The sequence below is a fragment of the Barbus barbus genome (assembly GCF_936440315.1).
Source record: "Barbus barbus genome assembly, chromosome: 42".
NCBI lineage: Eukaryota > Metazoa > Chordata > Actinopteri > Cypriniformes > Cyprinidae > Barbus > Barbus barbus.
In genome coordinates, this window is record NC_136720.1 from 10,140,610 (window position 1) to 10,156,497 (window position 15,888).

The 15,888-nt window shown below is 38.0% G+C and overlaps 1 protein-coding gene across 1 annotated transcript in view; it reads left to right on the top strand.

Annotated features, from left to right (window-relative positions):
- Positions 1-505: 505 nt before the first annotated feature.
- Positions 506-15,888, top strand: part of LOC306861593 (carboxypeptidase M-like) — a 49,988-nt gene continuing 34,605 nt past the window's right edge. The window contains exons 1-3 of the mRNA XM_079403962.1: positions 506-682; positions 1,605-1,771; positions 9,224-9,321. Of these exons, the coding sequence (XP_079260088.1) occupies positions 1,606-1,771; positions 9,224-9,321 (264 nt within the window). The 5' untranslated portion in view covers positions 506-682; position 1,605. The remainder of the gene's footprint in view (positions 683-1,604; positions 1,772-9,223; positions 9,322-15,888) is intronic.

Below are 15,888 nucleotides of genomic sequence, written 5' to 3' on the forward strand. Positions count from 1 at the left end.
TTGACTCTAGATTTAATGTTAATGCCATTGAACAAATGCAGACCCAGAGGGCAAAGCCTGAGTTTTCCACCCACTAGATTGTACATTTTAGTCAAAACCTTAAAACTCAAGAGCTTGATAACGTCATTGATGTTGCTTTTTAACCATGCAGGATGTGATGTGACATCCAAGCCATAATCGGTGATTACCTTTGACCCTTTCCCATATTTTATGACTGTCATCTCTATGCGTTTTGTTGTTGTTGTTGTTTTTTAATATATGCATTTTTTTTTAAGCTTAAGCTTTTGAAAATAGTCAAACATATGGTGGTGCGTGACGGTCATTGTGACAGGCAGTAGCAGCCTGGATATATGAATATGCAAACTGGATCAAGATGTCAAGCAATACTAATTCCCAGGTAACACCTGTCGCTGTACGTGTACGATGATTAATAAACGGTAGTTCACCAGTAAGTTCAGTTAAAGTATCATTGATTCACGCTCCGCCTCCTACAGCTGAACCAAACACACACGAGTCGGCTGAACTCACTGCGGTATGGAACAAGACACCTTCATTTTATCAATGACACGAGCGGGACGACAACTTATGAACTTTATTAACATCATATTGTATGATATTATGAGAAGAGAGTAACTGAACAAACAGGAGAAGGACATAAACAGTCTCGGAGAACGCACAAGAGGTAAAGCTACTCGTTTACTCTCATTATTACGAAGTACAACGTCTAAAGTTGTTTGGTTAATTATGAAGTAATGCGGTTTGTTTCTTTTTTATTAATCATGTCATGTTTTATTTATAATTTAAGTGCACAATGGTGGTTTTAATTATTTGTTGATACTGTCGTTTACTGTTTGTACAGACACTTATGAGTTTGTGTACATATACATGTATGTTGTTATGATATTATATCGAGTTGACACCATCACTGTAGCACCTGCTAAACTTATCCATAAATTTGCATTTATGCCCATCATAATTTATGGCCTTTATCCTCAATACACTGCACGCTCCTAGAAAAGGCAAACGTTAATATCTAAAAACAAACATATTACATTACAGTTTAAAGCATATTAGATTACTGCTGACCTGTTAGATGCAAGTCAATGATCATGTTTTGGACGTGAACACTAACATGCCATATTTTAAGTACCTTGAAATACCATGTAAATGTATTAAAGTCCATAAAATTGCATTAATATCATACTTGTACCATGGTGCCATCATAGTACCTTTTGCAAGGACATTTATTAAGTGCATAGATAATTATGCTAAGTGATGATGCCTACAAAGCAAGCGCTAAAAACAAATTAGGCAGATGTGATGCTCAGAATTACTTTATGAAGATTCTGAAAATTATTTAATTGTTACATAGACAGCCGTGGGCTCTTCTGTCCAAACTATATTTCAGATAATTTCCTAGTGAGCTGCTTAGCATCTTTGGACATAGTACACCCCTGTCATATAAAGTAACATGTTTATTGAATATTTTTCCAAACCTCAGGGCTTTAAAACATATGTATCCATATTGACAGACAATACAAGTGAAATGAATCAAGATAAGGGCACACCACGTCATTGTCTTCTCTGTTTGTGTTGGCTCAAAGGATGTTCGTCTTCACGCTCTGCCTTTTCTTATGGTCCTGGCTGTCATCCATTCACGGTCTGGAGTTTCGCTATCATAACAGCGTGGAAATGGAGCAGTACTTGAAAGACATCAACAGGATGTTTCCTGATATCACGCATCTACACAGTATCGGCCAGTCCGTTGAAGGTAAACCAGCTGTGGTTCAGCATTAACCTGACAATATTTGCCTATTATCATCCGTGAGTTGAACTCTTCTCTGTCTGTATGTGTTCCTGCAGAAGAGCACAGTGTTAGACTGTTTGAGGGCAGGCATATGGTGGCAGATGCATGCAACAGGTTCAAACTTATTGCCTGGATGTCCATCAGAGAGCTTATTGTGCAACAGATATTTTGAGTCTGCAAACAGCAGCAGCAGTACAGTGACCCAAATACAGCAAGTTGAGAGAGTGCTTCTGTAGGGGGGAAACTGAACTAGGGGAGTTAATTTGTCTATTTTATACATGCATAAAACGGTTAGTTCTGGTTATTTAATTTGATTGGCCTGATATACAGTCCCTCAGCATTGGGACTTTTCACTGTTTGTATTGTCTATGTTTGCAGGTTCAAGATCAATAGACTTGTGAGCATGTGATTTTTATTTATTTATTTTTTTTTTAAATGTAGCAATAAGTTAAAGCAAAACATTAAAACATTCTGTAAAATGTTTACAGAATAATAATTGTAAAATGTTAACACGTTTTTGGACAAACACATGAGTTATGACTTCCTGCTCTGTGTCGCCTTTATAATAACACAAATTTAACATATTACAAATAGACCGCTTTAAAGTTTGCATTCATTTGATGCATCTTATTGGTCAAATGTGATGTATCATTCTTCTTCTGATCGCACATCATAATGTGTTACGAATTCAGGGTTCACCAAACTTTGGAACTTTGCATATGAATGAAAGTCAATGGAATGAAAAGTGTAGGATTTCCAACTAATATTTCTGTAGGTTACACCCTCACAGCAGTAGGTTGTGTGTGTGTGTGTTTTTTCTTTTAGGTAAATCATTGAATTCGTTGAGCTGATTTGTTTGCACTCTAATTCATTCAGGAGCACTGCTACAGCATGTTGCATGGAGATGTTTCATTGCACTCTGGCTTTTTTTTTTTTGAAAAAATGGGCTGGCAATAGTGTCAATGTTGCTCAAAATTAAGTTCTTTTTTTTCTTTTTTTTCTTTTTGGTAAGTATTGTGGAAAAGCAGTATCATTTGCCATTGTGGTCTGAATAGACCTTAATCAGGTTAGTCAGATGCTATATTGAAGAAAACACCGCTGTGAGGTCCTATCATTTCAAAACTGTTTTATGGAGTTTTTGTCTACTTGGTGTGTTTTGTTGTTTTCAGAAAGAATTTTGTCAGCTGAACAATCGGTATGTTGTTAAACATTACAATCCATTGAACACACTGTACTTCTACCCCTAAGGCCGTGTATCTACAGCCAAATCAACTGCACTCTTGCTCATGTGTTTTTCGATAAAGATTTGGATTAACTTTTAATTTTGTATTGACTGATTCGTAAGCAGATGCCTTTTTGATTTGTTGTAAACTGACAGTTGTTTACATGAACATTGGCCTCAAAAATATGTGGTCCCTTGTGTGAAGTCTAAACATCATTGCAAAAATGTTAAATAAACTAAGTGTCATTGAACCTTCCACAAAACATTTCACAAAATAGAAGTCTTCTGAGAAATGCTTGTCGTTTATGAAGGATGTAGATCCAGAAATCAAGAGTTTAGCTGTAACCCTAATCAAACACACCTGAATATGCTAATCAATGTCTTCAGGATCATTAGAAAATCACAGACCGATGAATTTGATCAGGATTGGAGCTAAACTCTGCAGTGGATTGGCCCTCCAGGGTAAGATTTGAGGAACCCTGATTTAAGGTGTTGCTTAAATGTCCAAATACAATTTAGGGCAGGGGTGCCCAATCCTGCACCTGGCGATCGACTGTCCTGCAAAGTTCAGCTCCAACTCTAATTAAACAGGACAGTCGATCGCCAGGAGCAGGATTGGGCACCCCTGGTTTAGGGCCACTTGTAAAGCAATATTGGGAACTTCCATAGAGAATCTCTCACTGTCTGTGAAATTCACATCAGTATATCTCTGAATGTGCTGGACTACCTAAAAATAGTCTCCCCTTGAAGCGTCCTATAATAAAGGTGTCCAAGTCAATCTCCTCAGCCCTTTCAGTCCTGCTACATGCTGATCATAGCTGGCACACAAGTAGTTACTAAGATTGAAGTACTTACCAGTTTTATGTTGCAATTCCATAAGCATACAAATTTAAACCACAATGCTATTAAACTTTGAAAGAGTGCATTTAGATTTTAGATTGATATACTTCTTAAAATTTGTTTAGTCTGTTGTTCACATCTGAGAAAATTGTATTTAGTTAATTTAATAATTTAGACACAACATTTGATTAGGATCTTGGCCTCTGACTGAACTTCTCGTTTCGTAGTTTCCGAGCGCCAAATACCAAACCACTTGAAGTGTATAGCAAAGCGGTTCATATCAGCAGCGAAATCCAGTGAGAGAACACAACTTGCTTGAATAGACCTCACACTATTTCCCATGGTTCTACTCAGGTGCTCGGAAAGACCAGCCAGTTTTACTTTATTACCCCAACAAAAGGATCCATTGCTTCAAAGGTCTTACTCTACGCCTATACGGTCATATTGAAAGAGCATTTTGAAGCAGTCTGTATTGTCTGGGGATGTCTGAAAGGATAGTTTGCTCATCCCATTTGTTATTTGAAAGGGAAATCAGTGCAGCTAAAGATTTGCTGTTTTCCACAGTCGGTCAATCTGTCAGAGTTAAACAGATCCGGTAAATACTGCCCGCACAGGAGCACAATGCAGCTCCTGTGTTTAGAGATTGGTATAACAAATAAATCTGACCTTTTGATTTGCATGCGGGAAGCAGACAAGACAGTACTTTCAACAGTGAAAGAAAGTGATTGTCAGGCATCCTTTGACATTAAAGGTTAAGGCTTTTTCTGATTTAATGTAGTTCATCTTCATGTTTGATTTTGCCTTTTTGAAGCATAAAACTTTACCACTTTTAAACTTAAAATTTCAGGCCAGAATGAGTGAATGAATACGCAATACTATTCAAAAGTGTGGGGTCAATAAGTTTGTTCAACCAAGGTTGTTTATTTGCTCAAATACAGTAAAAACAGTAAAATTACTTATTATAGAATTGTTGATTGTTTGCTGAAGAAAATAATAACCTTACTGAATGGTAGTGTTTGTATATACACAACTGTAATTTGTTCAATCTTTTTAATGTGTTTAAAGAGAACTAAATGACACATTTATGATAGTCTTTCATTCCATCAAAATCTGCCAAACTCTGCAGTTCATATCCTGTTTTTTTTTTGCTCTTAATAAAGTAATTTTGTTGAGTTACTCTGGCCACCTAGCTCACAACTATGGTGTTTAAGATTACAGAGTGATGGAGACATTGGTTTATCTTTGAATGTGCTGCTAGTCCGTGACATTTTAACTTAATTCTGTCTGTGGATCAGGTTGCTCTTTTGGCTCAGCACAAAACCATCATTGAGTAGAACACATCCGCTGCCAAGTCTCTCTCCCTCTCTCTTTTTCTTCATCTGATTTAGATGCTAATATCACGCTGTACAAATTCTCTCAACCTCTGTTTCCATGAGGGTGGTCCTCCATATGCTTCTGACAAAATCTTGTTTTCTTCATCTCTATACAAGCGGTGTGCCCCAAGGCTGACCCTTGGGCCCACTTTAGTTGATTAAAATCTCAAGTAAACCCCTGCTTCCCCAGTTAAAGATCAGATTCTACTAATGCAAGTAGTGCCCGTAGCTAATCCAAGGACAATGTGGTACCATATCTTTTCATTTAGCTGGAGTCGCACTTCAAGAAAGCAACCCTTAATGAAGTTGGACACATCTCCATCTCTTGGGAGCCTTTGTTACTGGCTGATTGTAAAGCCCATTTCTCCAATCACTTCAGACCTCAATGAGATTGTGTAGCCATTGTACGCTCTTGCCCCGTCAGGCTAACCCCTTGTCCTAATCCCACTGTGTTGTCTATTTAAGGTCAGGAAATAAGAGACCCGAGCTGACTAGAGGTAATCTAGGACACCAGCTGCTTAGCCGGGAAGGCCGTCCTTGTTTGTTGACCGCCCCGTCTCGGCCTAATCAATGTTACCGTTGCCCACTAGGGCAAGAACTGGAGGTGGGGGTGGGCTATGGTTATCTCTGATGTAATAGTGTTTCATATGCTTGATTTGTTGGGCCTATTTAACTAAAGCGCTTCTATGGTGATTATCAACCCAGACAAATGCCAGTTGTCATTTGGCAACGGTGTCGGCTTAATCAAGATTACACTGCAGAAATCCTTTAATCATTCATAATTCTGCATATCATTTTGTCTTTGATAAACAGCAGTAACTGGATTTCAGATCTGTACAGAAATGCAAAAATACAATTTGTTAATGTAGGAAATGGAATGGAGCAGTTTTTCAGCTGCTGTTAAAGTCACGATGAAACAAGTGGCATCAGATCTATGACACATCGAAGTGTAATGGATTATTGAAAGAAAATGTGGGGCGGGTACTGAGATGTGGCAAGGTTTGTTATGACTCTTTTGGTTCGGTTATAAACATTGAGGTCAAAACATTAAAAAAAAAAAAAAAAAAAAAAGAAACCCAAATAAATTGCTCACAATAAGATGTATAAGATGCAATTAGAAAATAGACAGGGTGAAGTTTAATTTCATGCTGACTATATGGAGTCAAATTTAAATCCTGTATAAAATCTATCCAAGATCACACCTACTCTTTTGTTGCTTTGGTAAGTCCAGGTGTGTTAATAGCAGGTCTGATTTATTCCAGTATATTTGAGTGTATTCGACCAGAAGACCATTGACTTTGTTGATGACACAGACACTTGGCTGTAAATCTGCATTTTTCTGGAGATTGTGTGTGGACAGGACTTGCTGTCAAAATTGTCAAATCAGTGCAGACAATGCCAAAATAAACTGTTAAAGTCCTATACAGATGGTATGTGTGGACATGGCAACATTGGCATGCACGTTTGAGCACGTACAGGATGCTCTGAGGTACTTTTAGAAGTCTGCTTTATAATAGTTTGACCCATTTCACAGAATTTGATGCCGTTACGTTTACAAGTAAATTATGAGCCGAGACATCTTGATCAACTACATAAGTTATTCGTACTATATAAATAATTCGTACTATACTTCCAGCTACTATATTTCCAGTTTCAGAGGCTGTTTTAATGACATTCTGGTGTCGAATAATAGGTATGTTTTAACAAGTTAATCCAGTAATTTTACAGGAATTTAATGTATATAAAAGTAGCTAATCTGTTAGAGTTGGAGAACCTGACACTTTTTCTAACAGTGTCAACAAGACTAAAGAAACTTTTGTGTACTTGGAGAGAGGCCCCTGTAGTGAGACAGAAAGGCTTCAAGTATCTCAAGGTCCACACCTTAGAGAACTTTACATGGACCACACACACCACAGCTTACTTAGGGAGGCACAATAGTACCCCTAGCTTTGGCGCCTGGGGATGTTCAGGATGGCCCATGATGATCTTTGTAAAGGTACTCTCTGGAAAGCGTTCTCCCTGGTAGATCAATGGCAAGTTCCACATATAAAAGGGCTAGAGCAGGGGTGTCAAACTCAATTCCTGGAGGGCCGCAGCCCTTCAGAGTTTTGTTCCAACACACAAACCATCTAGTTTTCAAATAAGCCTGAAGGACTTGATTAGCTGGATCAGGGTCCTGTTCCATAAAACAAGTTTACCAAATAAGCCAGGCTTATTTCAGTAATTCTGACTTATTTTCACTTGATTTGGTTTCTGAAAGCAAAATTACCATAGCTCAAACTCAGTCACCGTGGCAACTTATGCTGGCAAACTAACCCGTTCAAGAGCAGGCTAACTGTCAGGCTAAGCTGAGCTCCTCTAACACTGACCAATAGGAACGCATCAATATTACCACTGACTCTCTCACATACAAGCAGTTGAATTTATTATCGGTCCAAAAATAAATGTATACAGAAAATACACCTTAAATAATCAAATAAATAAAAATAGGCTATAACCAACTCTATTTAATGTATTGTGCCCAAAATGTAGGCTAATGACATTTTAGCATTGTGGCTACTAGTGCATTCAGTTGATCAGAAGTTTCTAGCCATGCAGCCTTTCTCTCTGAATTTATGACAGCTGTACCTATGGTTATTAGAACATTAAAACATTACAATCTAAAATGGCTCTTTAAAGCATTAAAGCATAAAAACACAATCAAAAGTGAAAATCACTGAATTAAAAATTTAAATAAATAATAGAAATCAGACTACATTTTAACTGATAAGAGGAACACACATTTAACTCATTTGAGCCATTGCTGTATAGCCAGCTTACATTTGATTAACAGTTACTGCTATCATAAAAATACACGTAAATGTAGGATTAAAATTGTCACATTTAATGTCCAACAACAAATATTTTTAGCAAAATGTATATTTTATTCAGAATTCTTGCACTATTATTCTATCCTGCTCCGTCTGTGTAGCGCGCATGCGCGCCGCAGCAATCGTTCACTCACGTAAGCCCCGCCCACTCCTGACAGCTAAATGGATATATTTGCATGACTTTCTGACATTTACAGATGAAAAATATACCTGTGACGAGTCAGTTATGCACTGAGGAAAACACAATGTTTCAAATGCGTTAAACGGCACAAATATTCGCTGTTTGCCATGGTGGATCGAATTGATCCATGATCGACATTAAGGGCTGCTTCAGAATAAGCATGTTCGTCACATTATCCTGACTCATTGAACCTGGATCGAATTAGTCAGATTGGGTTAACTTGAATTGTCCTTAATGAAACCGCTTTAGTCCCGATTGATTTGTTAGGTTATTTCAAGTCAGGTTTTGGACTTTAATCCCCGCTTTTCTTAGCGTCTTTTATGGAACAGGCCCCTGGTGTGTTTAAGTAGGTTTGCATCTAAACTCGGCAGGGCTCCGGCCCTCCAGGAACTGAGTTTGACACCCCTGGGCTAGAGTATTGTGTGTGCTTATTAGACCATTTAATTTAATTTTATATTTATATTTTAAGATTAAAATTGAAAAGCTACACTAAATTGTAATATTTGAATTTTAATCAAATTCACTCATTAAATTCTAAAGACAAACACTTATTTGTCATGGTTTGGAAGACTTCATTTCCCTTTTTAAGCCCATCTTGATTTCTTTTCTTTTTTTTTTTTTTTGTTCTGAAGCAAGCATGCTTCAACTTGCACAATGAATATGAGATCTCCATATTCAGTAGTCCTCAGAGGCTGAGACAAGCAGACAGAGTGAATGAGAGCTAGACGTGAGATTACATGGGATTGGGTTGCCAGGTTCCTGGCCAAACTGTGCAAAAACATTATTTGAGTATCTGGTTAACTGAGAAAACCGAGACATTAATCATGTGACCAGCACAAGATCCACAGCACTTAATTCAGTTGCAAATGCACTGATTCATTTATTGAAACATTTGTTTGCAGTCGATTAACATTTACATTGTCTTTCTAGGAAGAGAACTCTGGGTCTTAATACTGGGTCAACATCCCATAGAACACCGAACGGGCATCCCGGAATTCAAATACGTGGGCAACATGCACGGAAACGAGGTAATGCGGCTGTTTCACTGTTATTTATTGCAAAACATGTTTATGCTTCCACTAGGTCTGGTGTTGTAAGCAGGACTTTTTGCGTGAACGGGTTTCATATCCCTGAACTGCTTCCAAAGAACTCAGTCTTGCATGTCTGTTTTCTTTAGATGCGGCTAAATTTGTATTTGGAGGCTTCTTTAAATAGATCCAGCTCTGCGTGTGTTTAGTTTTGTTTCTTGTTTGGGCGAGAGGGGGCCAGTGCTGGTCTGAAGGGGTGTGTGGGGGGAAAAAGGGTCTGTACACAAGCATTACAGTCCGAGGAACCGGCCGGGACGCCAATGAAGAGCAGTGGACTGTGACCTTCACCGGGAATTTTTTTTTCCAAGGTGGGGTGTATGGGGGGGATTTTTCACCAATGTGCCTATTGTGAATTCAATGCTTCCTGTCTTTGTGAGGGGGGCTAAGCTAAATTTGCTGAGGAGAAACTGGTTTGAATTGCTATTGGATGAATGGGCTGGGAGAGATTTTGGAGACATTATTGGCTAAAATGTAAAAATATTTAATTTACTTTAAAAAAAAAAAAAGTACTTATCACAGATCAATTTGCAGTGATGACCATCCTCTTATGAACAGGTTTCGTATAATTAGTGGCACATCCCCTTTGGGGAACTTCAACTCAAAAGGACTGAAATTATTTCAAATAAGTTTCTTATCTGTTTGTTTAACTGAATAACACATGAATTTTCCATCATGCTGCGTTTTTATCCATCTGGGAACTTTAATGTGACATTAATCATAAACGCAATAGAACAGAAGGATATAATGGAACATTTTAGTCTGCTGTGTTCTGTTCCTTCAAATTAGCTTATTTTTCTCTTCCACGGTAACAATATGGAAAAGACAACAAATACTGTACCCTTGTGATCAACTCTCCTAGTTTAATTAACATTCCATAAATAATTTACTGGAATGTGATAAATCTGTCATTTTCCCAAATCTTCATTCAGTCTCTTTCCTGGTTTGTTTTCACGGGTGCTTTTTAGAATATTATTTAAAGGGGTCATGAACTGAGAAATCAAAATTCATCAATCTCTTGTTATATAAGAAGTCATTGTGCTATAAAAACATCCTGTGAGTTTCAGAACTCCAATCTTTCTTGTTAGTCTAAAATTTGCCAAAACGGCAGGTTGTGGAATGTGCCACTTTATGAAGTAATCGTGTGGATAAACACCACCTCTACAGAAGATCAACGCCTGCTTCTGCATCACTGCCTGTTTAGCCCCGCCCACCGATTAGTGCGCACAGTAGGTAAATGACAATAACGGCAAATGCAGGTCTACTCAGAAACCTAATGATAAACTTTATTTTTAACAAAGTGCTAGACCATGTCAGTAAGAACTTAGTCCTTTGTTCACCTCATTCTACCACAGATTCAGGCACAATTTGATGCAGGATTTTCAGAAAAGGTTAAATTATAAGATGATGCTGTGCTGACTACATTGGATCTGACAGTAATGTCGCAACACACAAGTGAGTAACTGTTTTTATCACATAATCACTGTTTTGTCTTACAGATTGTTTGTGATCATTTTTTTTTAACCTAAATCACAGCAGCGTCCATCTATGAAAGTTGTAGGCTGTCAAACCATACACAACTGTTAGCCAATCATAGCAGTGAGCGTTTACGTCAGAGTTTACGATCCGCCATGCCTATTCCAACAGTGTTCCGATGAAAGGGGTCTAAACATGACCGAATATAGCCTATTACTTGTAAATTATGATGTTTTTTGATGTATAAATTGATAACATTATAAGTGGACCCCTTAAAAGTGGAAGTTCATGACCCCTTTAAACTTTATGTTTGAGCTCAACCAATGGTGTAATTTTGGGGCAAAACACCCTGATTATCTGACCAACCGCTGATTAAAGGTCGCACTAATCGTGTATTTGGATATCAATCATTGGTGTGGCTTTCTAAGGCAAGTACTTTGGGCTGTTTGGCCAGTGAGCAACCAGTCAGAATGCTTTAAAAACATGCTAAAGGCTGCTTACCTGCTGAAGAAACATCTTAGAAACCACATAACAGCACCCTGGCAACCACTCACAACATCCTATAAAACTTGGTGGTCATTTTGCATACTTCTGCAGTATTTGAAATTTCACAGTCATTGTGCTTTCTTTTAAAGTTATTTTAGTAGTTTCCGAAAAAACGCTTCACCTTCAGATGCTTTCATGTGGACCACCCGTAGCTACTGTACATTTCTTTAATGGCATTTTAAATTTGGTCAGTCAAAGCATCACTTGTCTGACGGCAGCTGCGGCTCCATGGTGTCATCTAATTAGACAACATCCTGTCTGGACGTTTAAAGAGGACCACTGTTCAAGTCGCGCAAGTGTAAGGAAGCCGTATGAACATCCAGGATGGGAGGATCAAATAAACATGTAAACATTACTCAAATTTGCCACACAAACTTTGACAATCAGCATCCACGAGTCATCTGACGATGAGGTGTGCCAGACCTTTGATACACCGCTAAAGTGCTCCTAAGATGGTCAGAGTCTCTTAATGACCCCATAAGACAGAACATGATCCTATTGTGTAAACCTGAATGGCAAAAAGTCTCTTTAAACATTTAGCTAAAGCGAGCGTACAGATGGTAAACACAGAAAGAGCTAGTATGGATTACTGAGGGATGAAAGGGGAGAAGAGATGGGAATTGTGCATTACATCAATGCAGTACTGAGAATAAAAGTAAATAATTACATTACTGCTGGCCCTGATTTATAAAACGCAAATGGAACAAACGAATGTCGGAAACATTTTGCGTCTTTATTGCAACAATTGCTGCTTTTGTATTCCTGTAGATCAAGCATTAGCAACATCAAGGTTGTTTGATTTATCAGTTTGATTTTGAGGAATGTTTCTTTAATGTGCTTTAAGACACTTTGGATAAAAGCTTCTGCCAGTTGCATAAAGACAAATGGTTTTATGAACTGTTTGGACAATTTGTTCTGCTCGTTTCACGATCGGCTACTGGCTGTTTTTTTTTTTGTGGTTTTTTTTGTGTAACGAAAAAATAGTGGACATTGAGTGCACTCGTTCAATCCCATAATGCAATGCATTTCTGAACGTACAAACTATGAACTTTCAACCGCTCCATTAGACCATAATGCTTTGTGAGGATTGAGGCAGATGCATTACTGTGTTTTGCCAGAAGATGCTGTCCACAGCAGAATCAGTTATGTTTACTTTAAATCGGTTTACTTAATCATGGTTTATAACAGATTTCAAGATCATTTTGTTATTGAAGCTTACCAGATATTCTAAGCACAGTGGTAGAGTTGGGGAGAGGAAAAAAATGATAATGAGTCTACAAGTTTCCTGCTAACATTTTGGAATTTTTTTTTACAAATAGATTTTTTTGTTTGTTTTTTAGCAAATGTAGTTCCATTTTTAATGGTTTAATTAAATTAACAATCAAAAGCATATATTTTTTTCCTTTTCTGGTAAATATTCCTTTAAAAATGTTCTAATAATTGTAGTATTATTAGTAGTAATAATATCACTACTTTAACATATTTCCGTCACAGTTTCTTCAAGTTATACCAAACTTTTATTTTGATGGGTTACTGCAAGACCTTGAAGTTTTTGTTTGTAAATGTTAGTTTTTCTCAAAATGAACCGTAATATACTCGGTGACTCTCAGAAAACGAAGCAGCTGAAAACACCGCAAGCGTCACACTTCAGTATGTGTGTAGTAAACTAAACCGCATGTCTACGCCATTCATTCACGTAAGAAACTAAGAACATGCAGGTTTTATATTTAAATAGTATTTTGTGGCTTAATATTCACAGACGCTAGTCTATATCGTGTTTCAATTTTAAGTGTACCGATCTACTTTTGATTTATCCATGTAAAAATGTTTGACTAGATTCCGTGATTGTCCACGTTTTTTCAATCTCTTTGTCCAACAAGTGAAAATCATAAATGCATTTAAGGTTTCATTTATGTCTTTAGCATAATTTATCAAGTATATGAGCTATAGTAATAGTGTTGCTTGCAATTAGTGCATCATTCTTACTTGTGCTAGTATCTTGGGTATTATCATGTACAAACCCGATTCCAAAAAAGTTGGGACACTGTACAAATTACGAATAAAAAGGAATGCAATAATTTACAAATCTCAAACTTATATTTTATTCACAATAGAATATAGATAACACATCAAATGTTGAAAGTGAGACATTTTGAAATGTCATGCCAAATATTGGCTCATTTTGGATTTCATGAGAGCTACACATTCCCAAAAAGTTGGGACAGGTAGCAATAAGAGGCCAGAAAAGTTAAATGTACATATAAGGAACAGCTGGAGGACCAATTTGCAACTTATTAGGTCAATTGGCAACATGATTGGGTATAAAAAGAGCCTCTCAGAGTGGCAGTGTCTCTCAGAAGTCAAGATGGCAAGAGGATCACCAATTCCCCCAATGCTGCGGCGAAAAATAGTGGAGCAATATCAGAAAGGAGTTTCTCAGAGAAAAATTGCAAAGAGTTTGGATGATATTATGCACTTTAGATGATAACTTCAAAGATTCAGAGAATCTGGAACAATCTCTGTGCGTAAGGGTCAAGGCCGGAAAACCATACTGGATGCCCGTGATCTTCGGGCCCTTAGACGGCACTGCATCACATACAGGAATGCTACTGTAATGGAAATCACAACATGGGCTCAGGAATACTTCCAGAAAACATTGTCGGTGAACCCAATCCACCGTGCCATTCGCCGTTGCCGGCTAAAACTCTATAGGTCAAAAAAGAAGCCAGATCTAAACATGATCCAGAAGTGCAGGCGTGTTCTCTGGGCCAAGGCTTATTTAAAATGGACTGTGGCAAAGTGGAAAACTGTTCTGTGGTCAGACGAATCAAAATTTGAAGTTCTTTTTGGAAAATTGGGATGCCATGTCATCCGGACTAAAGAGGACAAGGACAACCCAAGTTGTTATCAGCGCTCCGTTCAGAAGCTTGCATCTCTGATGGTATGGGATCGCATGAGTGCGTGTGGCATGGGCAGCTTACACATCTGGAAAGGCACCATCAATGCTGAAAGGTATATCCAAGTTCTAGAACAACATATGCTCCCATCCAGACGTTGTCTCTTTCAGGGAAGACCTCGCATTTTCCAACATGACAATGCCAGACCACATACTGCATCAATTACAACATCATGGCTGCGTAGGAGGAGGATCCGGGTACTGAAATGGCCAGCCTGCAGTCCAGATCTTTCACCCATAGAAAACATTTGGCGCATCATAAAGAGGAAGATGCGACAGTTGAGCAACTAGAAGCCTGTATTAGACAAGAATGGGACAACATTCCTATTCCTAAACTTGAGCAACTTGTCTCCTCAGTCCCCAGACGTTTGCAGACTGTTATAAAAAGAAGAGGGGATGCCACACAGTGGTACACATGGCCTTGTCCCAACTTTTTTGAGATGTGTTGATGCCATGAAATTTAAAAACTTATTTTTCCCTTAAAATTATACATTTTTCTCAGTTTAAACATTTGATATGTCATCTATGTTGTATTCTGAATAAAATATTGACATATTAAACTTCCACATTGCATTCTGTTTTTATTCACAATTTGTACAGTGTCCCAACTTTTGGAATTGGGTTTGTAAATTATGCATTATTTTGCATCAAAAAAACTGATTGCATTATGTAACCAGAGGCATGCACAGAAAGTTGAAGTCTAGTGAATGTGTAACACGGGGTCAGATGACCTTCAGCCTTAAAGTCAGTGCAGTGTGACTGACTAGTCTTTTTTCCAGCTCTGGTTTTACTTCGATCTTAAATTATTCCTCTGCACGCTGCTCCGGCCAGACCAGACCCGGCCCACCGGCTGCATGAAAGCGCGATTGTGAATATACAGACTGCTCTGAGTCCAACCGGAGGTTTTCAACAGTGGCTCCCTTTTTTCCGTCTTCTCTCTCTCTCTCTCTCTCTCTCACTCTCTCACTCACTCACTCACTCTTGATTTGACCCTCAATCTTATTTAAGGATTGTGTAAATTAAGGTAGTTATGACAAGACAGAGTTTGGGTGGTCTTGACAAGAAGCTGGGGGTATAATGTGTATTGGTTTATCTAGGACAATTCTCCTGTTGTCTACGTGCCAACTGAGACACACGGGCTGCACACGAATGCCAACTTAAACAAGCAGCCCACGCGCCTCGGTAATCAGAAATAGACCCATAAATATTCTCCTCTTGTTTAGTTATTTAATTCACTACAGTTTTTAAAGGCTTGTCAGTTAATGTTTTTCTTGACTCCCAACTCCAGATCTTTTTACCATCAGTATTCAGCACAAGTCTGGTTATTTTCATATTCACATGATCTCATTAATCTGTTTTTAAAAAATCCTTAAAAATATCCAATAAAAGGCATTTCCATGTTATGAAATAGCATTACACTTTTGTAAGATTTTCGCAAATGCTTAGTTTTGTGCGCAGTATTAATTCAGTCAGCAGTCTGAAACGGTTTCATATTTCCCAATCACTTCAACCAAACATTTCACAACATAAAA